Here is a 26,236-nt window from a genome sequence, read left to right on the forward strand (position 1 = left end):
TCTGCTCAGCGGGGAGCCTGCTTTCCTTCCTCTCTCTGCCTGCCTCTCTGCCTACTTGTGATCTCTGTCTGTCAAATAAATTAAAAATATATATATATTAAAAAAAGAAATAAAGGCAATCACTATAAAATGAACTAATTAAGGTAAAAGTAATAACTTTGAAATGCCTATGTGAATGTCAAGTCATTCATCCTTGAACATATACATGCATTTATTTAACATAAATATTGAGTGTCTGGTATGTTCCAGGAATATAGTACTTTGAATTAGAACACATCAAAATTTATTATACATTCTAATTATTCTTTTATGTATTTTTTATATAAAAATTCTATATATAAAATTCTATATATAAAACATAAGAAAGAATTTTTATGTTTATATTTTTATTTTTATTTTTTTTATTTTTTATTTTTTTAAAGATTTTATTTATTTACCTGAGAGACAGATCACACCCAGGCGCCCCTATGTTTATAATTTTAATGATGCAATTATTTTCCCTTTGGAGCACAGATGTCATCATCTATACATCTTTCCCTTGCCCCATTTAATGAAGGAAACTTAAATATTTTATTGATTTATAAAATCGACTGAATAAAGATCATCTCACATAATAAAATTAACTTGAAGTCAACAGTAGAATTCCTTGACAACAAAAATTGATGCATTTTTTAAAATTAAAAAAAATTTTCCTATGAAATAGAAACTTAAGGTGATTACCTTTAGAAATGTATATTGGAATTTTTTTTTTTAAGATTTTATTTGATAGAGTGAGAGAGCACAAACAAGGGGAACAGCAGAGGGAGAGAGAGAAGCTGGTGCTTGATGCGGGACTCAGGGCTCACGGCTTGCAGGACCCTGGGATCAGGACCTGAGCCAAAGGTAGATGCTTAACTGACTGAACCACCCCAGGTGCCCCTGTATGTCAGATTTAATCCTTGAACAGAGTGTTTGGATCCCTTGAGGTATTAACTTGGTAATTTGGCAGCCTTTTTGAACTCATGTAAACTTTTGCTGATTCAGTTGTTTTGTTTTTTAAAGATTTCATTTATTTATTAGAGGGAGAAAGAGAGAGAATGTGTGCGTGCACAGATGGGCACATGCATGCAGGTTTGGGGGTGGGAGTGGGGGGTGGGGTGTAGCAGAGGGGAAGAGAGAGGGAAAAGGAGAGAATACCAAGCAGACTCTGCACTGAGCACATAACCCAATGTGGGGCTCAGTTTCAGAACGCTGAGATCACAGAGCAAAACTAAGAGTCAGAGGATGCTTAACTGACTGAGCCATCCAAGTGCCCCTGATTCAATTGTTTTTGATGCTGTTAAGGGTAGCAACACAACTCATGGCTTTCTCAAGTCACACTCTGTCACAATTACTGCAGGGCAGAGTCAAATTCTGGGATTAGGAGATATATATAAGTTATTATGAAAAAAAAAACAATGAACATCAAATCTGCTGCTTCCGGAAATTTGATCGAAGTTTAGTTATTCTGTTGAAAGGGAAATCTAACTAGAAATGAGATAAAGAAATTCTTAAGCTGAATACATGTGCTCTGAAAATTAGGAGCCTCTTCATAATTAACAGTATTTGTATAGCTTTAGGGAAGTGCTTATCAGACTGCCCTGCCAAATACCTGCTTTAAAAAAATATTGACATATTATTAAATGGATTATTAATTAAATTAATTATCAATTAAGTAAACTTAAATTAAGATAGAAATACCATATCAAATATGCAGATTCCTAGATCTCACTCTGTCCTTACTAAGTCACAATCTCTGGAAAAGGGCAATCACATTTTTCTCAACATCCTAGGTGATTCTTCTTGTCTACTAAAATCTGGAACCCTTAGGTCAGTCTTAAGAAACTGTTTAAATGGCCTCACTACTGCTTCTCAATCTTAGTAAAAGATTGGAAAACTATAGATTTGAGGATAACGGGATTCTACCACATAATCATAAAAAATGAGGGATATGGAGGTGATTCTATCTTCTCCCAGCTCCAAGAAACTTCTCTCTCCCAACATTCCTCTTTTCCAACCTTAGCGTCCAAGGGAAGAGGATTTTTGAATTTATTGAAATTTTTTCAGCAAATTAACAACAGAAACATAGATACAGTTTAATGTGCCACAGAATTCAAAATTTCCTCTCGCATAGTTATTGCAAGATCTGTTCTCTGGTCTCCCACTACCTCCTAACATATTTCTAAGCACTTTCAATGTACCAGGGATTGTCTCTATTACCTTGGGGAATTCTTCAATTCCAAAGAGATTCTACATCTAAGAAATATGTGGTTTAGAAAGATTATGAAGAGTTTATACAAGGTCACCCAGCTCATTACTGTGAAATCAAGATGTGTATTTATATTGGTCTAAATCCAGAGCTCTGGATTTACTGCTCTTAACTAGTACAACACACTATCCAAAAGCCTAGAATGGAGTTGGTGAATTTAATAATTTCACTTCATTCTTATATAGATTTTCTTAATTTTCTTGCCTCTGAAATTTATTATTTTTGATATAAGCTTTATAAATAATGTCATTTAAATAAGGCATTTGACTCTATTCTTCTTGGAAGTTCCAGAAACTAGGTCCATGTGACAAGCTGCTTGGAGTTTGGGGCTTGGGGGATGAAGATGAGAGGATGGGGAGGAGTGAAAGGGCATTGTCTTATCTTGGGTTAATGGTGTCTTCAAAATTCTAAAGGTCCAATTGGAGAATGAAAGATGTGATCAGCCAAAAAGCATGCCGCTAGCCAACCATTATCACATGGGAACACATCAGTTCAACAAAACCAGACCGCACTTCTTATGCTGGTTTGTTCCATCCAGGGACTAGCCGTCACCCTTCATTGTTTTTGTTTTCCAAATCCACCTGCCTGTCATTTTCCACTTCATCACACCTGCTACTCCAGGCTTCCTGGCGTGTTTTGCTTCCACTCTTCACATTACCAACTTCAGCCCTCACCTGCATCCCCAGTTCAATCAGTTCAGTGTTCCCCTCCTTGTGGTCCAGCTGTGATCACCAAGTCCTAGATGTTCAGCATTTTTGTCTTCTGTTTCTCTCTGTGTACTCTTATTCTGTTTCTTTGGATTGAAGGAAGAGGCAGAGAGACCTGTCAGATGGTTCTTCAGTATGATGTTTGACACTTTGTTTTAAATAAATGTCAGATTTTCCTACTTGTGGTGGTTTTCACAATTAAAAAAAAAAAAACCAATAGGTTCATAAATGAATCCCAGCTTGCAAATGGAATCTCTCATGAAACTGCAATATATGCAAATAAAAGTGACAATGTAAGACAACAACTCTTCCATTAACACAAAGATACAGTTAATTTCTTGCTCCCAAATAAAGGTTGAAATGATTCTATAACATTTATGCATTATTTTCTTGGTCCCATATGTATGCCTTATGCACAATGTTTCTGAAATTGAGATGCCTCTTACAACTGATATCAAAGGAAACTTGTCAGCCATCAGGCCCAGGAAGGAATTATAATATGGAAACTTAGCAATATATTGAAGGTATATATTCCAGTGGCCTCAGTTGAAGTATTTGTACTGGTTGCACCTCACAAGGTTGACTTTTAACTTAAATTTAGTTTCTTGCTTGCAGTTTCTTGAGAAAAATTACTCTGTGGTTTAGTTTTGAAAGGAACAGTTAATATTATTATGAAGTTTGTCAGCCCAGACTCTGTAATTAAAGTTGAAGTTCCCCAACCTCAGCACTTCACTGTGCCTCAAAATTATCTTGCCTGTCCTACAGGAGGCTCTGTTACAAATGCAGCTTGTCACAGTAACCCTCTTCATAGCTGTGAGTAGCCAAGAGTGAGTCAAAAGAATATTTTTGATCTGAATGTGAAGAAGCCTTAGAATAAAACTTAGATTATGATAATAAATAGGAAGGGATAGGTAATTGCCTGAGTAAGTGTATAATATTGAAAATTTCTTTAAAAAAGGATTTTTAATGTAGTAATTCTTTTTGGAAAGGCTAGTACTAAATTGATGGTGAGTTTTATAATCAGTTTCACTGTATTGTGGTATAAACATGATAAAGTATTGTAAAACCAGGATGATACCTGATGGGGCTTGTTAGTATTCCCTGGAGATTGCACAATTCTGTTAGTGCTTGTGTGAGCAGGAATGCAGAGATATGGTGGGCTTGGCCCACCTGAGCTTGGCCCACGTACATCCATAGTGACACGCTCACTTCTGAAGTGTGAAAATAACCAATGACAGATGATAATATTTAAAATATGTGCAAAAAGATGTCAGGGGATCCCTTCCTCCAGAGTGGACACTGAATGAGTTGGCCTGACTGTCCATGAACACATTTGGATGAATCCAGTAGGCTAAAATTTTCATATATGTTTTAGTGTGATGTTTTTAATTCCTATTTTTAAAATAGTTAAGCATGCTTAAAAACATTGACATCTCAAATCAACAGTACATGAGCTTCTTGAAGTATTTCTGGGGACTACCAGATGGTGGGGCCCACAGTTTGAAGATCACAGAGCTAGTGTTCCCTCCTCTGATTGTTGTTTTTGACCTTCTCTTGAGTTTCTTAGTTCACCCACTCCATACTTAGATAAAATAATCTCACATTCTACCTTGTGTCTAATCCTTATTGTCAACTCTTAGGTGGCAATATTTAGTGGAAGAAGATGTACTTTGGAGTCAGACAAACCTGGCTGGAATCCTTACTTTGTAACTTATTAACAGTGTGATCTTGGGCAATTTACTTATCTTCCGATGATGATATTATGCTCGCCAGTACAATCACTTGTCCTCATTTAACACAGCTCAGCATTCATATGATATCTAATATTCATTGAGTGTTTACTGTATGTATTAGTCAGGGTCAGAGATCTCAGAGAAACAGACCAATAGGATATACATACATATAGACATATGATTTATTCTAAGAATTGGCTTAGGTGATTATGAAGACTGGCTAGTGCAAAATCTGCAGGGTGGGCTGTTAAACTGGAGATAGGAGAGCTGATGTTCCCAGGTTATTCTGAAGTCAGAATAAGAAGGCAATTCTCTTTTGCTTTGGGTGGCCAGCCTTTTGTTCTGTTCAGGCCTTCAACTTATTATATGAGACCCACCAACATTCTAGAGGGCAATCTGCTTTACCCAGAGTTCAGTTCACAATTTAAATATAAATCTTATTCAAAAACACCCTCTAAGTTAACACATGAAATTAAGTACTGTCCATATATTAAATGACAGCGAGTAATGCCAGACAGGGTGTGCATCTTTGATAAGTGGTAAAGACTGCCATCAGCATGATTATTATAATTAATCCTTATTCATCTTCACTGTCAGGCTTTAAGAAAATACCTTTCTTCTCTAAGTTTAACCCTTCTCTTTTGTGAATGAGGCCCAGTGAATTCTCTAAATTATGGAGGTTGCATTCTCCCAAATGCTCCTGCCTGATTCCACATCTGCACCCTGTGCTTTGCCATTGGCTTTTATCTCCAACTTTTAACCTTATCTTAAAGCCTCAGAGTATCTATCCCCTTTGTTCATTTGTCCCTTTGCATGCAGTGTCCTAACATTGAGTTTTTCTGTTCCTGGGGGCCAGGGTATTAGTTTGTTAGAGCTGCTACAACAAGGCACCAAAAACTGGGTGGTTTAAACCACAGACATTTATTGTTTTACAATTCTAAATTTGAAAAGTCCAAGATCAAGTTGTCAGCAAGTTTGGTTTCTTCTGAGGCTCTGAAGGGGAATTTGTGCTGTGCTTCTCCCCAAGCTTCTGGTGATTGGCTGGCACTCTTGGCATTCTCGAACTTGAAGAGGCCTTACTTTGACCTGTGCCCTCATCTTCATGTGGCATTCTATCAGTGTCTCTGTCTCTGTGTTCAAATCTCACTTTTTAAAATAAGGGCACCATTTGTATTGGGTCAGGGCCCACTCTGCATGAATTCATTTTAACATGATCACCTCTGTAAAGATCCTAGCACCAAATAAGGCCACATTTTGAGATATTGAGAGGTAGGATTCCAACATATCTTTTTTTTTTTTTTTTTTTAAGATTTTATTTATTTATTTGACAGAGAGAGATCACAAGTAGGCAGAGAGGCAGGCAGAGAGAGAGGAGGAAGCAGGCTCCCCGCTGAGCAGAGAGCCTGATGCGGGACTCGATCCTAGGACCCTGAGATCATGACCCGAGCCGAAGGCAGCGGCCTAACCCACTGAGCCACCCAGGCGCCCCTCCAACATATCTTTTTTGGGGGAATATAATTCAATTCCCAATAGTAACAGTGGTCAGAACAGAATGAAATAGAGAAGCAATTTGAAACTGTAAAATATAATACACATAAGGAGTTACACTTGTTTATGAATCTTTTAAAAAGTTATATGTATTTCATCTTTCATGTACAGAAATGACATGGAGATAATGGAGAAAATGGAGAAGATGACGTGATTATCAAGGAGGGTAGAATAAAAAGGACCATTTGCTCCTAGTAGAGTGAAGAATTACTTTCCATTTATGAAACTTTGGTACATCTCCATTAAGAATAAACAGAATGAGGGTCAGATATTTGGAGGAATGTTTGGTAATGAAAGGTGTTAGAGGAGAATTAAATAATTTGGGCTAGAATTTTTAAGATTATTGGCTTAGGTTATGACTCAGAAATCTTTTTCAAGAATGGTCACTAAGCCAGCCCTAACATTTGAGTGTATATCATATGAGGATATAGACCACTTGACATTTGCATTGCATTTACCATGTGTTGACCTTGTTTTTGGCTTGTAATTCATTTGTTGTTTATTTTAATTTTTTTGTTTCTTGTTTTGTTTGTTTGTTTTTGTTTTAAGATTTTATTTATTTATTTGACAAACAGATCATAAGTAGATAGGCAGAGAGTCAGGCAGAGAGAGATGGGGAAGCAGGCTCCCCACCGAATGGAAAGCCCGATGTGGGGCTTGATCCCAGGACTCTAAATCATGACCTAAGCCAAAGGCAGAGGCTTAAACCACTGAGCCACCCAGACACCCCCTTTTAATACATTTGAACAGATGTATTGGCTGAACAGCACTTATTTGCAGTCCTATCAGTGTCCTCAGATGGGCTATAAGCATCCCATCTTTGAGTAATTAGTTAATACATTAACTTATTCTATTTGTTGTTGTCCTAAATACTGAAGAGGAAAACGGAGATATAAAGATTTATGTGAGATTTACATTGTTCAAGAAGTCTGTCTTATAAGGAAAATAAACTAGCAAACACAGTATACTGTAACATTAACAATTTTGAAAATAATTATTGAAAGTTATGCACTGTATGATAGGTGGAGGGGATACAGCAGAAAAAGAGAAAATCTATAAGGTCTTTGCCCTCCTGGAGCTGACAGTGCAGTGTGTTTGGAGACTGGGGATTTTAGACAAGTAAACAGACAATTTGTGGTTACAGCTCAGGTGGAGGAAGTACAGGCAAGAATAGAGCATGCAGGAAGAAAAGTAAACCTGGATAGCAGAAAGGCTCATGCATACATAATATATGTGAAACAGTTTCAGTGCATTTGAATTTTCTTGGAAATAGAGGTCAGATTTTATTTCAAGGAATTTATTAATTTTTCTTCAGGGTAAGCTGGCACCTAGGTTGGTATTAGAATAAGACTAGAAAATGCCCTGTTAGGTGATGAGAGTAGGAGAATCCTTTAAAAAATTCAGAGCCCCCTTATTACCAATGATTTCATCCATTGGGAACCCCTGCAGAGTTCAAAAGGAAGAGAATCTGGCTCGGTATTTCCTTGAAAGTTCATTTTCCTAAAGTGCATGTGGAAGCAAGAGATCATGACATTTTAAGATCACAGTAATTCCTAAATGCCTATATAATGAGTTTCTCTAAACTATCATGATTTGTTTTATGATTTGTGTTTTCAGTGACCTGATTGGAAAGGTGACCATTTTGTACTCTTAACTTGCTTATTAGGATTAGTTAATAATTCAGGCATCTATTATTGTGTGTTTTACTATTGGGGAGAGAAAAGCTACGTAGGGTGTCGACCTATATTTACCTGTATGTTTCTTATATGATAAAAGATGTAAATATTAAGTGAAGGGGATTTAAAGTAAGACTCTTACAGTAGAGTTTTATTTCCTTGGTCATCCTTGATCCACTGGCTGTCTCCATGCCTTGCCTGTGTCAGGCTCCTTTATTTCTGGGATTCACAGTGAAGCAAGGGTGAGGTTATAGCCACCTCTCCTCCTCCCTGAACCTCTCAGGAGTTTGATTGTCAGTGTCTTCTGCCTGCCTCTCCACAGGAATATCAAGGCTCTAAGAAAATGAGAAATAGCATTAGCATTGCTCCACAACCTTAGGAACGGGATCTAAGATTTAACTGTTGAGTTATGCAATGTGTCACCAAAGGGAGAAGACATAGAGAGGATGCTAAATTGACTTGCAGTGCTATAATTTGCAATGATATTTGAAATAGCAATAGAAGCATAAAATGAGTTAAAATGTCACTGATAACCAAATTCCACATATAGTTTGAAGATGGGAAATCATCTGAAGCTGGGAAGTCTGAATCCATTGCCATGGTCCTCTTTGAATCATTCTGAGAAACAGTCATGAGTAACAGGGAGCAGACAGCATAAATAAATTAAGGTGAAGAAAAGGTTAACATAAATGAGAAAAAAATCTAAAATGTGACTGACCATTTATCTGGCTAGATGATTTCAAGCAGAACCCTCAAAACCAACTTTATCATGACTGAATTTAAAAAATCATCAACTTTGTTTTCCTGACGCAGCATGTATCAGTGTTACCATGGGAGTATTATTTCCAAGGTGGCCTCTAACCTCCATTTTATCATTTCATCTTTCAGGCAAAATAAACAAATGAGTGAGCATCAGAATAAACAGTGTTGGGTTGGAATCACACTGTATTTTTATTTGATTTTATTTTTTATTTTTGGGAAAGGTTTTGTCAAGGCAATGAGTAGAAAGTCTATCTCAGAGAGGATTTAATAAGTAGTGATACTTGTTGTATAGAGAGGTATCATTAAATGATTTGGATGTTAAAGGTCATGAGAGTTAGCTTCTGCTTTGCCTGTGGTGGCTTATACCAAATACACCTCAGAGCTTCTCAGAGGATTACTGTCCCCAGGAGAGGCTTATCATCTCCACACTGTGAGAAACATTTTAACAGAGAAAAATTAAGTACCTTTGATTCCAGATGTTGAGTTAACTCTAGAATGAAAACCAGGCCTTAGAAAGGATGTGGATATTTTATTGCTGAAGAATGAATGCAGAAGTCCATCAGAGACTGTTTACTTTGGGTCATAGTCATGGGGTCCAACCAAACGAAGAGCTTCCATAAAGGATTCAGGGTTTTACAAAAAGGGAGGGAATACCAGGTAAATGGGATAGTTATAAAATAAATAACAGCAAAGTTAAATCAATATATCATGTGGTTGATATCCTTAATATATCATTCCTGTGAGGTAGGTTTTGTTCCTACCCCAGCGAGAAGAAGAGACAGGACTTGTTTTCCTTCTTTGTCTCTCAGCTCGCACTGGGCATGCTTGGAACCATTGCCCCACTCTGTTCTCCAGAATGCAGTTGTCTAAAATAACAATAAGAGTGGTGAGGTTCTGACAGTAACACAGGTTTCTCTCTGTAAGCTTTCACAAATGCCAGCCAGTAACCCAGTGGCATTTCTACCGTAAAATCTTAAGGCCAATCCATTTCCCCGCTTCCTTATTTTCTTGGTTTCAAATATATTTTTTATTGCCAATGGAAATAAAACCCAGAAATTAGAGAGCGATGGTGTTACTTGTCTGTCTTAGTTGGTAAAGAGCTCCTAAAAGTGAACTTATATAGGACATAGCAATTTTAGTGAGCAGTTCATCATCCTATCTTTCTGGCAGTTGTTCCAGCTATGAAAAATTGTGTGGCTTTTATTGGTGGCTTCCTGCCCAGATAGAATAAAAAGCAAACAAAAATCATGGAATACCACTTGGAGGCTGCTTTTCAAAAATACATGGGCATAGGCTATAAATCACAATGCTTTGTTTCTTCTCTGTTTTCTTTCAAGATGGATGGGAATTTTTGTACCATTGCTTATTGTCTCACTTGCTTGAGTTCCTGAAATCCAGTGAATGAGGTCGAGCTGGTACAAACAGTTTTTCGTCAATGGTACCTATTCCTCGGTTTCTTTACTCTATTATCACTATGGTCACTTTTTCTGTATTTATAGTAGTTTAAGCTATGAAGCACCTTGCTTCTGGGGGCGGGCAGGAAATAAGCTATTTGTACAACTTACAATGCATGTCACAATCCTTAGATCCGTTTACAGAAAGGGTGTTAATCAGTTGTAGTACCTGCCCACGCACTAACCTGTTTGAGTGGACTTAGAGTGTCAAAGTCACCATAATAAGAATTTGCCTTTTGCAAGTTCTAGGGATGAAAAATAAAATGTGGTAAAATTGACAGTCAATTTCTGTGTGCTATTTGTCTTAATACCAGCTTTATTGAGATATAATTCACATGCCAAACCATTTACCCATTTAAAATACTCAATTCCATGGTTTTGGCAGATAGTGAAACAATCTCTTATCAGTTTTAGAATGCTTTCGGGGCCTGGGTGGCTCAGTTGTTCAAGCATCTGCCTTCGGCTTGGGTCACAGTCTCAATCCTGGTATTGAGTTCCTCATCGGGCTCTCAGTTCAGTGGGGAGTCAGCTTCTTCCTCTCATCCTCTGTCCATGCTCTCCCTCTTTCTTAAATAAGTAATAAAGTCTTAAAAAAATTTTTTTTAGAATACTTTCATGACTCCATACCTGTAAGCAAGCATTCCCTATCCTCTACCCCATCCTAAACAGCTGCTGATTTGCTTTCTATCTCTATAGACTGATGATTCTGGGAATTTCATATGCATGGAATCATGCACTTTTTATGACTGACTTCTTTGACTTAGTGTGATGTTCTCAAGATTCGCCCATGCTGTACTATGTGTCAGTACATCATTCTTTTTTTTTTAATCACTGAGTAATATTCTATTTGTAGGAATACCCATTTATCCATTCAACAGTTGATATCTGGATTATTTCTAATTTTTTGCTTATTACAAAAAATGCTGCTGTGAACATTCGTGTTCAAGTTTTGGCACAGACGTCTGTTTTCATCTCTCTTGGGCATGTACCAGCAACTAGAATTGCTGGATCATAGGGAAACTTTATGTTTCATATTTTGAGGACATGCCTCAAAGACCATTTTAAGGTTATTTTTGCAAAGTGCCTACATCATTTTACATTCCCACCACAGGAGATGAAGTTTCTAATTTTCCATGTCTTTTTGGACACTTATTATTACCTCTTTTTTATGATAACCATACTAGCAGGTATAAGGTGGTATCTCATTGTGGTTTTGATTTACATTTCCCCAGTGGCTAATGAGTTTGAATATCCTTTCATTTGATTTTTGGGAGAAATATCTGTTCAGATCCTTTGCCCCTGACTAAATTGAGTTGTCTTACTATTATGAGAGTCCCTAAATACTAGAGATAAAACTCTTTATCACATGTATGATATGCAAACATTTTCTCCCATTTTTTGGGTTATTTTTCCACTTTCTTGACAGTGTCCTTTAAAGCTTAAAAATGTTTCATTTTTATGATTTTGTTTAATTTTTTCTACTATTTCTTGTGCTTTTGGTGTTATATCTAAGTATATGCTTTTTTTTTTAAATTGGTCCTAATATGGCACATTTGATATAAGTATCACAGTCTTATTTTTTAATTCTAACTCTTCTGTGGACAAATTATTTAAGCTCCCTCAGACTCATTTATCTGAAAGAGGGAGATACTGCTAGGACTTATGAATTGTTGTGGAGGGTCAAATGAAATAATATATATGAAATCCCTAGCATTTTGCAGGGTTGTGGTAAAACTCTATTAATGTTAGCTGTTACTATTATACTCCCAGTAATAATAAACTCTAGTGCTCTGAGAATTAAATTGAAGCCAAGCATTTTCTTACATGAAGAAGTGCTTAAGAAGGTACATTTGTACTGCTTTATAGACAACATTGCATTTGGCCTCCATGAAAACCAGGTAAAGTAGTCATAGTAGTGGTTCTTTCCATCAGGAGCTGCAGCTGAGAGATCCAGAACATTTTCCAAGATCATGTGACTGAAAAATGCTAGAGACAGGGGGAGAACCTGGAGTGGTCTTTTTTCCTTAAAATCACAAATTCAGTTTCTTCAGTAAAAGATTTATGGTAGGAGTCAAGTGACTGGTTTTATGTAGTCTTCATGTTGAGGTAGTACCTCATACAATCATATCAGGGAAAAAAGTTATTTTGTGAGAAATTAGCACTGATAATAAACATTATGTAAGAATCATGGAGTTAGAACACATTTGACTAGAGGGGCGCCTGGGTGGCTCAGTCAGTTAAGAGTCGGCCTTTGGCTCAGGCTGTGATCCCGGGGTCCTGGGATTGAGCCCTGCTATCAGACTACCTGCTTCTCTCTCTGACTTCCCCTGCCTATGCTTGCTTTCTCTCTCTCTCTCAAATAAATAAAAATTAAAAGCAAACAAACACATTTGACTAGAAAGTCTATATTGGATAGCCATTACAAGTAATGGATTATAACTATATGTTTCTTCCTTAATTAAAAAGAACTTCCTTATTTCCAAAGTTACACATGCTCATAGTTAAACACTGGAGAATATAGATAACCAAAAAAGAAAATATCCTTTCAGACATTTCCTATATGCATACATTCCTAATATACTTATATTTAGAAGCATCTTATAAAATGGGCAGATATATTTTTCTATTTAATGTTTAGATTCTTTAAGCATGAAGTTAAGTTAATTTATATTAGGATGCCTGTATGGCTATAAATTCTGGACTTCCAGAAGATTTTCAGATTTGGTTCGTTGTCGTTTTTTTAAGCAGCAATTATCTTTTCAGGCTGCCTGACATTCATTGACTACATTTACTGTACTTTTCACTCATCTGGAGAAAGAAAAAGAACTTAATACCGTTTTCCTGGTAAAATTAGATCCTTATAAGTAATTAACTCTCAAATGCAAAAATGGCCGATCTTTAGCAAAGCATGTTCTTCCTAAAGGTTTTTGAGCTGACTCAAGTTGCTGTTACTTATAAATTCACCATTTTATGGATAAGCAGCAAACACTGCTTAAACATGTCCTTAATCAGAAAATGACTCCCTGACCTGACCTGCACCCCAGAGCTATTACTTTGGGGTGCACCCTTGAAGCCTGTAAGATTTACACAGGACTTTTGAGAGCTAAATATCACTACTATCTCAAGTGTTATTTTCACTAAAATTCAATGAGAATAATACATCTGACTATGAGATAATGTTGAATCTAAGTTGATAAAACAACTATGACATTTGAAGTATTATTTCTTTCTTTCTCTCTTTTTTTTAAAGATTTTACTTATTTATTTGACAGAGAGAGAGACCGCAAGAGAGGGAATACAAGCAGGGGCAGAAGGAGAGGGAGAAGCAGACTCCGGCTTAGCAGGTAGCCCAGCGTGGGGCTGATCCTAGGACCCCAGGACCACGACCTGAGCCAAAGGCAGACACTAACACCTGAGCCACTCAGGCACCTCTGAAGTATTATTTCTATGACTTTTTTTCTTTAAATCCTTATAAAGATGAGAATGACTTCTGGTCTCAAATCAATCCTTCCCATCATAGCCATTTATCAAACACCAAAAACAAACAAACAAAAGAAGCAATTCTCCCTCCCCACCAAAAAACCAAAGCAAAATGATAGTGCTTTGCTGCAGAAATTTGAGATTTATTATCACAATGTGGTTTTTTAAAAATTTTTAATTTTTTATAAACATATAATATATTTTTATCCCCAGGGGTACAGGTCTGTGAATCACCAGGTTTACACACTTCACAGCACTCACCAAAGCACATATCCTCCCCAATGTCCATAACCCCACGCCCTTCTCCCAACCTCCTATTATCACAATGTGTTTAAGTGAATCCCCATCTTTCATCTGTATTGAGTTTAGCATTCCCTTCAATTAGAATTATTCAGATTATTTGGGCTAGTTCAAACTCATGGTAAGTAAATCGGATGATGAGAAAATCTCTGGTATATTTAAATTTGTCTACACAAAATAGAGTAATTTCTACTTAATTCCTCAAGCATTAATTTTATCATGCAAAAAGGAAAAAGGCTATTAGTCTTTGAGTATATCAATTTGTCAGTATTTGCAAGAAGTGTCATGGAACCAGTGTTTGTTGGATTTGCTCTTTTATTTCATTTGGCCAGTTAAAATGTAAAGTGAAATACTGTGGAAACATGATGGTTTTATAGAGACAAAATCATTTTGAGCTGAAAAGTTTTAACACCTGACCTCAATCTTAAATTCTAGCACATGAAAATATCAGATGTCTCTGTTGGATTAATAAAGCCAAATGTCAAGTGGAAAAATGATTATGAGCTCTAAATATGTGGTTTTAGGGAGATAGGTTTTGTGAAAATCAAGGCTTTAACAGTGGCTATGATTGAAAAATTATTTTCATTATAAGAAATTAAAAGTCACTCTAGGGGCACCTAGAGTGACTTTTTAAGCATCTGCCTTGGCTCAGGTCACGATTCCGGGTCCTGGGATCGAGCCCCACATCCGGCTCCCCACCCAGTGGGAAGCCTGCCTCTCCTTCTCCCACTCCTCCTGCTTGTGTTCCCTCTTTCGCTGTCTCTCTCTGTCAAATAAATAAATACAATCACAAAGAAAAAAAAAAGAAATTATAAGTCACTCTGCAAAAATTGGAAGTATTATCCTAAGAAATGAAATTTTAAAAATTCTTCTATGTGTGTGTTTTTTTAAAATGAAGTGATAATATCTTTCCTCAATAGAACCTGAAGCCTCATAGAGTTAAGTGAATAGAACAGCGTATCCTGGGTACTAGACCCCCCCCTTTTTTTTCAAAATTACTTTAGCACTTTTAAGTTATAAAGAACTGTATACCTTAGGGATGTCTGTTACCCCATAGGTAAATATTAGCTAGTTTTGTTAGAAATAGCCAGAATTTTGGAAACTGACACAATTTCTTTCTTTCTTTCTTTCTTTTTAATTTCTTTTCAGTGTAACAGTATTCATTGTTTTTGCATCACACCCAGTGCTCCATGCAATACGTGCCCTCCCTAATACCTACCACCTGGTTCCCCTGCTGACAGAATTTCTAAGACCATTTTTTAAGCCCATTGTTGCTATATACTGATTGGTTATGAATGAAGAAGGATAAAATTAATTAGAGATGAGAGGAAAAGATGGTGGGAGCAGATTTGAAGAAGAGAAGGACAGGGTGTATTGCTTTTGATTATTCCAGGCGTATCTGCTTTGCTTCATGAACCACCTGACGTTCATTGATCCCCAAAGAAAGAAATAATGGAAGTAGCAATCCTGACCAGGCATTTCTATATTCTATCCAAGTATGTTTAATCTACTCGGGATTATTCAAAAGGAGTGGTGGCTAGAGTTTTACAGTGCCTAATGTTTCATAAAGTGTCTACAGGTGTAGATATCTGGGGAAGTTTTTGTTTTGTCTTTGTTTTTATATTTCTAAGATTGGCTTAAGGCAGGCATGGAGAACTCATTGGAGCAGAAATTTCATTCAGTGTTACCAGTTTAACCTAACAGGATACATTTTTGTTTTCTTTAGGGTAAGTCTGGTGATTGCTAGGCCGCCTCAAGTCAATTGATTTTAGTTCTCATAATTCACTTTAAGCCAAGTTTCTATTTCAGAATACAAATACAGGTTTACTGTGGTAAACCTATCAGGAAACACTAAATTTTATTAATAATTGTAAATGGCTAACTTGGGTTTTAATACTACTGGGTATGTTTGGTTTGATGATGCTGGGCTATGGAACTCTGATAATCAAACCTAGATATCAAGGTATAATTAATATACATATTAAAATGGGCACAAATTACACAGGCAGAGGCAGCCAACAAAGTGTATTACTTTAAAATGAGCTTGAAACTCATTTATGGGAGTGATCATCACATCTTAGATATGGACCAAAAGATGTATGTTTATATATTTTCTAAAGAGATGAAAAGATTTATTTTTTAATTTCCTGCTAATGTCTTATGGTATTTGGAATTTATAGATAGTAAAATTCTGTTTACTTGTAAATTTGGTATATTTCAATAATCTCAAACATACTGAACATGCAATATTTGTTAATAGAGTATATTTTTCTTTTTACTAGATCTTCTATAGATCCCTTCCTTTCTGTCTTCAATGCCATTACCCTTGTCTCAAGTCTTTCAGCTATCTGGTAGTCATGATCTTCTGCCATTGGCCTTTTCTGGCTGAGCAGATTGTTAAATTTTTAGGAAGTCTGTGAGCTAAGTTGTTAAGTACAAGAAGTATTAAAAATTGGGTGATATAAACTTACACTTATATTAAAACAAATGTAATAAAAACTCAAAAATTGTTACTGCCTAATTTGATATTTTACTACTATCTGTGCCATTGAGGTTATTTACCTTCATTGTAGCTGAAAGGTGAACGTACTATATAATAATATGCAACTGTGTATCTCTTCCAAACTCTATGTTCAATGACTTCACATTTGGTAGTTTGAAACTGTTTAGAGTGAGAGTATTTACACCACAGAATTTGGCAAATGACTTAAGTTTCTTTTTTTTTCTCCTGGAGAAGGGCTGGTTGAAGATTTGCCTGAGTACCACCCCACTCCCTGCAGTCTGCCAGCTTTTAGTCTTCCTGTGTCTAGGCTCTTTATCTCTTTGGAGATTGTTTTGTCTTATCCATACTAGTTAGAAACAATATACTTAAAAATAATGGAAAGAAAAGAACCAGGGTATCCCGTCTCATTACTGACCATACTAGCTTCACTAGGTTCCATCATAAATTGTTCTTTATTAGAGGTATAGAGGGCAAGTGTGTTGTGACTGCTGTGGGATGAGGAGACAGAATGTAAAGTCATGATCCCCACCGTCAAGTAATGATTCAGGAGAGATAATTAGGTTAACAAACCAGTACAAACTATTCATTAATCCTTCAGCTATAGTCAGTTCATTTAATAAATAACTTGTTGCTGAGGACCATGTACTACAAGAACAACATTGTGTAGGGATATTGATTGAGAGTCCATTCTGTCATCATTCATAGATCATTTTATCCTTAAAATGATAGAGACTGGATTCAGCCCTTATAAACTCCTAGTATCTTGTTATTTGGGGCAACTTAAAAAAAAAGATTATTTATTTGAGAAAGTGTTCAGTGGGGAGAGGTGCAGGGAGAGGAACAGGGAAACTTAAACAGATTCCATGCCGAGTGCAGCAACTGATTCGGGGCTTGATCTCAGGACCATGAGAAGAGACCTGAACCAAAACCAAGAGTCAGACACTTAACCAACTGAGCCACCCAGGCAGTTTTTGTTTATTTGTTTGTTTGTTTGTAAGACTACTTTTTTTTTTTTAAAGATTTAATTCATTTATTTGACAGAGAGATCACAAGTAGGCAGAGAGGCAGGCAGAGAGAGAGAGAGGAGGAAGTGAGAGCCCGACACGGGACTCGATCCCAGGACCCTGAGATCATGACCTGAGCTGAAGGCAGCAGCTTAACCCACTGAGCCACCCAGGCGCCCCTGTAAGACTACTTTTAATATAGAATGTGTAGTGGCTTGTTTTTTTCCTCTGGGACGGAGTCTACTATCATTCCTGATACTTTCTCTCAGTCCCATTAGTTCAGAGGTTATTGGTGTTTTATACAGATGTGTTCTATAAGAGATGATACACTGGTGTTTTTATACCTTGGATTGTTTATGCATCCACCATTTCCCATCTGCCAAAAGATTTAAAACAGTGTCAGATTCCAAATATATATTGGAGACCAAATCAAGTGAATATTTACATCTGTCCCATCTCTTTGTTTTAGCTGGACCAGACCAATTTTGACAAAAGGATATAGACAGCGCCTGGAATTATCAGACATATATCAAATCCCTTCTGCTGATTCTGCTGACAATCTCTCTGAAAAATTGGAAAGGTATGTTCATGCACAATGTTCATTAGTTGAAGGGAGGAATTAACACTGTTAATCATTTATATTATTAATACTCTATTTAGATGATGGAGAACTGACTTATTAGATGGCTTAAATCTCAAAATGGTGTCTTTAAAATAAGAGCATCTTAATTTCTTGCTGAAGTGTTGATCAATTAAAAATTAAACAATGAGGCGCGCCTGGGTGGCTCAGTGGGTTAAGCCGCTGCCTTCGGCTCGGGTCATGATCTCAGGATCCTGGGATCAAGTCCCGCATCAGGCTCTCTGCTTGGCAGGGGGCCTGCTTCCCTTCCCCTCTCTCTGCCTGCCTCTCTGCATACTGTGATCTCTCTCTGTCAAATAAATAAATAAGATCTTAAAAAAAAATTAAACAATGAAAGTTTGAAGGATTAACCATTTTCCTGGCAAATGACTTTTTTCTGAAATAATTCTGAAGTGTTACTTGTCTTTAAAGAACATGAAATGGATATTGTAAAGACTGAAGTAGCATCTTTATGAAGCAAATTGGTATGTTTGCCTTCAAAATCTTAATTTGTGAATACGAATACATATACTTGCAAATCCCAAGTTAATGGCTATTGGATATAAAAAAATGTAAATATTTCATATTTTTGAGTACATATTAAATGATAGGTATAGTATTTCCTCTCCGCTCTTGGAAGAAAGCATTGCTACCTCCATCTTGCAGAGAGCAAACTGAGACTCAGAGGTGATGGAATTTTCCATCTAACCCCTCACAGTCCCACGATTCTAACCCAGATCTACACTTACCGCCTCTTCGTGTTCAGTGCTTCCCATCGTAGGCAAGTTCTCAGAGTTCCCTTTTCTAGGTATTGGTTAGAACCCTTTTGATTGCCAGTGACAGAATCCAATAACTAGCTTAAGTAAATAGAAGGAATTTGTTGGCTCCTGTACCTACTTGTGTGAGGGGCGTAGGCAGAGAACTGGCCTTAGGGACTCAGTGGAACCAGAGAGTCTGATGCTACTTGGTGGCATTTGCTTGTGTGGTTTATTATTTCGGATTTCTCTGTGCAGCAGGTCCTTAGAACTCTGCTCATTTCTCTACAAACCACAGAGAAAAGAGACCTTTCTCCTTGGCCAAATGTGAAAAATCCCAGAGACTCTAGGGTCACACACTCATTCCTTAGACCAAAGGGGGGGAAAAAAAAAAGAAACAAAAAGAAAAAGCTACTTTAGGACCCAAAATTAAAAAAAAAAAAAAAAGTTGAGACTTGTAATTTGTTTACCTTATTTACAATTAACTCATTTTCCTTAAAAAAATATTTTCAAGGCAAAGTAAGACCTTCAGTCTTATTTTTCTTAATTTTATTCAAAGAATTAGGCTAGTGGGAATAATGGATTCATATTTCCAAGATCAAGGCCCTATTTCTATTACTGAGGACTTAGTGTGTGGAAATGCCATGAAAGCAAGGATATTTTGGTTGGTTTGGTTTGGTTTAGAATAGGGTCTGGCATATAGTAGATGCTCAATAAATATTTGTTGAATGAATGATAATTGAATGTGAAATGACTAGCATTATGTGAAACCTGTAATATTGTTACAGAGATAAGATATATAAATATAATACATTGTAGGTATATCAGCAAGTTCACAATAAAACAGTAGATATTGAATACCTAAGTTCTGAATGGATGCTGAGGGAGAGATTAATCAGAGCAGGGGTAGGTTAATAAAAGACTGTGTACTCCAGATAAACTTTTACTTATGGCCAAATAGAGGATACCAGAATTTGTAGGATTATCTGGCCTAAGACTTTTTTCTCCTGTTTTTATTATATCTCCCATATCAATTCAATTAAAAGTATACCTATTTTTTTAATTCAACAACTCTGTGCCAGCATAAGTCCTTAAGTTATTTCTTACTTTTGTCTTTATTTTGTATCTGTTTTAACCCTATGCACTTCTTTTCTTAAAAAAATTTTTTTATTATAATAAATAATTTTAAAAGTAAAATTATTATTTAGAATTTATGGAAACATTTTGGAAGACTGACATACCATTTCTAGTACTTTGTGCCTCTGCATCCTTAGAAGTGACCTTGGCCTTCCATATCATAACTGCCTTGTGACAAAGTTCCTTGGTGGTCACCACTTTGTTGAGGCCCACTGGGCCACTGGGCTCTGTAGTATTGAACCCTTTACATCATCCCTTTGTGTAACCTGCTCATTTGTTCCATGAAAAGCTACAAAACTGATAAGTATAGAGCTTCTTCCTTTGTAATTTAACTCTCAGTGTTTGGGATTCTTACTGTGTCTCTCATGGTGCTGAGGAAACCACATCAATTCCTCTTCCCTGCTCATTCCCTCTCTCAGGCTATCCATTGTTCAACTCCCTCCCATTAAAATAAATTCTCCCACCTGGCCTTTCCCCAAGGTTGCTGCCTCAATCTCCCCCCCGCCCCTGTTTAATAGCTGTTATTTCTCTGCTCTCCTGATCTCTCCATTTCTTCACCTTACCTTTATACCTCAGTTCCTTGAAATATGGTTTCCATGTCTGCTGTGTTGCTAAAATGATATTGACCAGGGTCACCAGAAGTCCCTTAATGTCAAATAAAATGGACTCTTTCCTACGTGACTTCATGTTGACTACTTCTTCCCCTTGAAACCATTTCTTTGGTGTATGTACCACCTCTCTTTACAGATTTTCTCATCTCACTCATTCTTCCTTAAGAGAGGTTGAATCTGCCTCCATACTTAGCTACTTACCCTGTTGTGAGTCATTGAATGATATGGATGGGAACAAGTCCTGTGTATTAGTGAAAGAGTGAAGAGGTGGATAGATGGGAGAGGGTGATTAGGCATTGTAGACAGTAAGTTTCTTGGGGCAGCCAGAGTCTGTGCACAGAGACTGCCATGTTGCTGTCACATCCCACTTGTTCCCGTGTTCTTCCTTTGGTGTAACTTAAAACCACTTCTGATAATCATAGAGGAATAGTAATGGAAATAGCTCTTAGTGAAATGCAAAACCTTCACTTGTTATTGCCTGTGAAATTTTCAACTCTGTACACTTTAGTAATGAAGGCCAGGGTAACATTTAGAGATATATTTTAACCATTTGGGAAGAGAAAGAGCCTTCATTAACAGATAGAAGTGGCTATAATGTAAATATAATCCATTGATGAACTTTTGGTTTTTATTTATTTTATTTTATTATTTTTTTTAAAGATTTTATTTATTTATTTGACAGATAGAGATCACAAGTAGGCAGAGAGGCAGGCAGAGAGATAGAGAGGGAAGCAGGCTCCCCAACGAGCGGAGAGTCCAATATGGGGCTCGATTCCAGGACCCTGGGATCATGACCTGAGCGGAAGGCAGAGGCTTTAACCCACTGAACCACCCAGGTGCCCCAAAATTTCAGTTTTTAAAAGAAAACGTATTTGATACTACAATTCTTTCAGACTATATGGTGTCTTTTCCTACCAGAAAATATAGAATGTGATTCTGTTCTAATTTTCTAGAGACTTTTACTCTGATAAATGACTTTAATAGTTGAAAATGAAGTTTGACAGTATTTTTTTAATACCCTTACATTTAATAACAGCCATTTAGACAAGTTTTTCTAATGTTTAGTAACAGAAAAATCTACCTGGCTTTTTATGTTGAGGTTTTGGTTTTTTTTTTTTTTTTTTTTTTACTTTTAAATTTTGTAAAATCTACTAAAGTTTTAAGCAAGTAAAGATCAAAAGGTGAAGGGGGAAAAAGTTAAATTTTTGTTTATTTTTCACTTTGTCCCAAAGACAGTAATGTATATTTTTAAGAGTTGTACTTTGTTTGTCCACCTATTGCATTGCTCTTAAGCAAGAATCTTTCTTTAATACATAAAATCTGACCTTGTCATGAAGTCAGCTCCCTGAAAATTGATATATGGAGAAGCATCAAATTCTGCAAGATACCTGACTGACTGTTGGTGTTGGAAGGTCTCCACAAGGTGTTTTTGTCTCTCCAGTCACTTGGGTTAATCTCCTTGGATGTCCTTCTGAGACTAAAACTATGTTAAGGGAAATAAAACAACTCAAATATTTGTACATGCAACTTATTGGTCCTGTTTTTCATTCTTTTGCAGAGAATGGGACAGAGAACTGGCATCAAAGAAAAACCCCAAACTCATTAATGCCCTTCGGCGATGCTTTTTCTGGAGATTTATGTTCTATGGAATCATATTATATTTAGGGGTAAGGATCTCATTTTTAAATTTATTATGGATAATAAGTGTATTCATTATTATGATTTTATTAATTTAATGGACTTACATTCATTTTTATGACAAGGGTAATTCGTGTTCAGCTAAAAGGACTAATTCAACTCCAAATACAAAGAAACTACTAAAACTCTAGTAGAGACAAATAAAAATGCCCTAAGGAGCCCTGGAATGCAGGCAATCTACTTTAAAGTGGGTAAATAAATAAATAAACAAATAATGGTTTCAGTAAAATAAATTTTTTTGAAGAGGTTTATTTTCTGTTATGATCCCAAATTACGTTATCTTACTAGAATATCAAATTGCTGGTGCTTTATTCTTCTGTATTTGACAGTAGAATTTCAGGATATAACATCAAGAGAAGAATGAAGTCAAGTTTAGTCAATTATCAATATGAATATCTGTAATATTTTGAAATCATATCTGCATTGGAGTTTCAAGGAAAAATAGCAAAAATTTAAAATTTGGCAGTGAGGTGCGGTTGCAATATATTTTCTCAATCTTCTATGTCTCCATCAGTGAGAAGAGAGTTCTGTGCCTGAAAGCCTGGGGCTTTACATGCAGTCTGAGATATTTCCTAGCTGCTGTTAAATTTGACTTGGATCTATTATTTTTTATATCACCAGAGCATCATTTCATATCCTTGGTTATAACCTATAAAAGGCAATGATGGGTTGAAATTTGTTTAGTCTTTAAGTAAAGGCTGTGTATAATATTTGCTTTGGTAAAAGTACCATCTGGATTCACATATATTCATATTGGTCTTCATGCATTGGAGAATTAAAAGTGCCATCAAGTCTCCCAAAATGATGTCATTCAAGTTGTATGTTTTTAAGAATGTGTAGTTTTGTACATAACAAGAAAAAATGCATTTAAAAATTTATCTCAACAAAGATGATCACATTTAGATCCAGAATGTTCTGTAATGCTCCTGACAATCACCTGGAAACATTCTTCTGGCTTTTGAAATTATCTGTCATCCATCCATCCATCCACCCACCCACCCACCCACATCTATGTACCTACCTACCTACATACCTATCTGTCTATCTTTCTTCCACTCTATTCCTATAGAAACCTGCAACAGCTTGGTGGTAAAAATATTTTTTTAATTTTTAATTTTTTAAATTAATTTTTAAATTTAACAATTTTTAAAATATGAGTAAGGTATCTCAAGAACTAATTACCTTTTAAGATGTCTTTGAGGTGATTTTTCTCTGTGAGAGCACTCAGAACTTTGGGAAATAGTTTTATCCATAGAATCTGGCTCTATTTGACTTAATTAAAAAAATCTTTTATTGTTTTAGTGATTATACTGTATACATTTGAGTCAGTTTATAGCAATACAATTCACTCTGGTCACACATAAGAATGTAACATTCAATAAGTCATTGTTGGATTGACGTGACTAACACTTCCAACAATTATTTTGTCTTGACTGAAACGGTGGTAAGACTGATAGTTCTCCTCAGTCATGGTCTCCATCACGAGCTGCTTCCACTGCTTAACATAAGCACTACCAAGTAGAAGCAGGAAGAGAGGCCTCATGATCAAGCACCTTTTATGCCCTGTCTTCTGAAATAATTTATCCAGCAGCATCAAAGATTCATGCAAACAAAAACACTCACTAAATATGAAAGTTAAGATAATACAGGAGCATATTTATCAATTTTTTTGTCTTGTGTACAAAACCATGATGAATACAGTTTTTTATTGAGTTTAATGTTTATTTTACCTAATCTATTCCAAGTTCAGCATTAAGTCTTTTATGCAGATTGTTTTATTTAATTCTTCTAGTAACTCAATGGAACAGGTATTATTATCCCTAATATACAGAAAAGAAAATTGAAACTCAGAGAAATTATGAAACTTCCCAGAGTCACACATATGGTAAATTTGAGTGATAGGTCTCTTTAGCTCCAAAGTCTATGAACCTTCTGCAATAGCAGATTATTATTGTGATATCATTATATTTGCAATGATTATATTTAGTTAGTCAAGAAAATAGTGTTTCTGGTAACCAGTCTTTGGTCTGCTGAGTTTTTTTTGCATCTTCTCAGGAGACCCAGGTTAACAGAAGCTGAAAGATTGAGGATTCTTCCAGGGTCATTTCGGGGGCAAATCTGCAGAAAGTTCACAGTAGGAAGCAGGTTGGGAACTAAAGAGAATCTTCTCCCTTGCTTATGCTCCAGAAGGAACTGTGTGAAATCCACCCAAGGACCAGTAGTGCTAGGGTCAAACTTATAAACAAAATTAAGAGAGAATGGAGTGGGTATGGAGAAGGACTCATTCTTAATCTTCTCAAGTCTTCAACATGTCCCAGCAAAAGGAATCTGAAAGCTTTTCCCATGAGTGGTGTTGAGGGATAATGTACTCTCCAGCTACCCTGAACCCTGAGTTGTAGGTTCCAGACCTAGGTTCTGGAACCATCTGCATGTTTGAAAGGCCATAGATTACTTCCAGAAGAAAAGAAGGGGAGAAAATGTAACTGTTCTTATAAGACCTCTGTCTTTTTAAACAACTTACACCAATGCTTTAGTATTGATGGTATTCTCTTTGACCATTCCTTTTTTTTTTTCTCTGTGTACATCAGCTTGGTAATTGTTTAAAGTCGATGAAATGACTGAAGATTCTTGAAATTGCTGTAATACCACTCTTGGTAAAAGGTGGGCATGCTTTCAAAATGTCCTATACATCCTTAGTCCCTCTGAATAAGGGCAGTTGTGATATAAGGAGCATTTGGTTGGTTTCAGGACTGATAGAAAAAGTACTATGAAATCTGCTCTCGACTGTGAAAGGTTAAAAAACAAAAAGGAAATGCCATCATAAAGGAGCTTGTCTCTCTGTAAGAGTTGATATAATTTTAAATCATATTAGCTATGGCCTCTCTTCATTAGTTAGCTCTGTGCTTGTTTTTTTCCTCCATCTGACTCAGCAGCCAGATAAAACATTATCTTTCACATTTAAGACTCATAGCATAGAAGAGAAACTAGGAAACTGGCTGTTGAAAAGCTGAGCATGAGAGTCAATTAAGGATCTTGAGAGGCAAGCCAAGTGCAGAGAGTTCTGTAAGCAGATTACTAAGAGATGGTTATCCTTTCTCGGGACCTAGGCAGCTCTGGGCATATTTCCATTATCAAGGTGAGATGCGTGTCAGGGCAGCTTGGGTCAAACTCCTTTTACTCATTAAACCCCAAGAAGGTTAAGGACGTAAAGGAGAAGCCCTAGTACTAATGTGACTAGAGTTCTCAAGTCCCGCGGTCTGTATTGCAGAAGATCTTTGTCCATTATGGTTTGACAAAGACATTGAATGGGGATTTGAATACAAGCCTACTGATAAGGAAAGGAGAGTGTTTGGGGAATTCTGCACACAGACCCTGGTTTAGGCTTTGATTTATGTTATGTCCCTTTCACATGATTGTCTACCTAAGGACAGCTATCTAGCAAATCTCCTTCTTGCAGATGCCTACTAGGTAGGACCCCTTTCTCACCTTCCTTCCCATGCCTACCTCTCCCCATCTGTAGCTCCCTCTCTAATCCCAGCAGTGACTTGCCTGCTGTATTCCTTAAACTGGCCCTATATCCTATTTCTACTCACTACTAGAACCCCATCTCTAAAACACACTTCCTTGTGCTCTCTACCTGAATGAAGACAATCTACACCTTCCCTCAGTTCCTGTGATAAGAAGAGTTTGAAGTTCTTGGGGTTTGGATTTCTTTGAAATATAAGGAATTTTTATATCACTCTTTAAAGTATCCAGCAGTGCCACCCTAGATAATGTGATTTAGTTTGTTTGGGCCCCGGGATACTAGTATCCTTGTCAAGGTGATTCTGATTCAGGTAGACAAGCACCATTATCACTGAATGCATCTGACTTTTGCTAGAATCTAAGGGAGGCATTGGGTGGCCCACTTTGAGAGAACTTTTTAGGGTTAGTATGATTTTTTTTCTTAATGATAATATGGA

The 26,236-nt window shown here is 36.5% G+C and overlaps 1 protein-coding gene across 4 annotated transcripts in view; it reads left to right on the plus strand.

Moving 5' to 3' along the window:
- The window catches only part of CFTR (CF transmembrane conductance regulator), a 169,500-nt gene that overhangs the window by 12,338 nt on the left and 130,926 nt on the right, over positions 1-26,236 (plus strand). For all 4 annotated transcript variants that reach the window (XM_059171669.1, XM_059171668.1, XM_059171666.1 and 1 more), the window contains exons 2-3: positions 17,924-18,034; positions 22,135-22,243. In XM_059171669.1, the coding sequence (XP_059027652.1) occupies positions 22,214-22,243 (30 nt within the window). In that variant the 5' untranslated portion in view covers positions 17,924-18,034; positions 22,135-22,213. The remainder of the gene's footprint in view (positions 1-17,923; positions 18,035-22,134; positions 22,244-26,236) is intronic.

Source organism: Mustela lutreola, chromosome 4 (assembly GCF_030435805.1).
Source record: "Mustela lutreola isolate mMusLut2 chromosome 4, mMusLut2.pri, whole genome shotgun sequence".
Taxonomy (NCBI): domain Eukaryota; kingdom Metazoa; phylum Chordata; class Mammalia; order Carnivora; family Mustelidae; genus Mustela; species Mustela lutreola.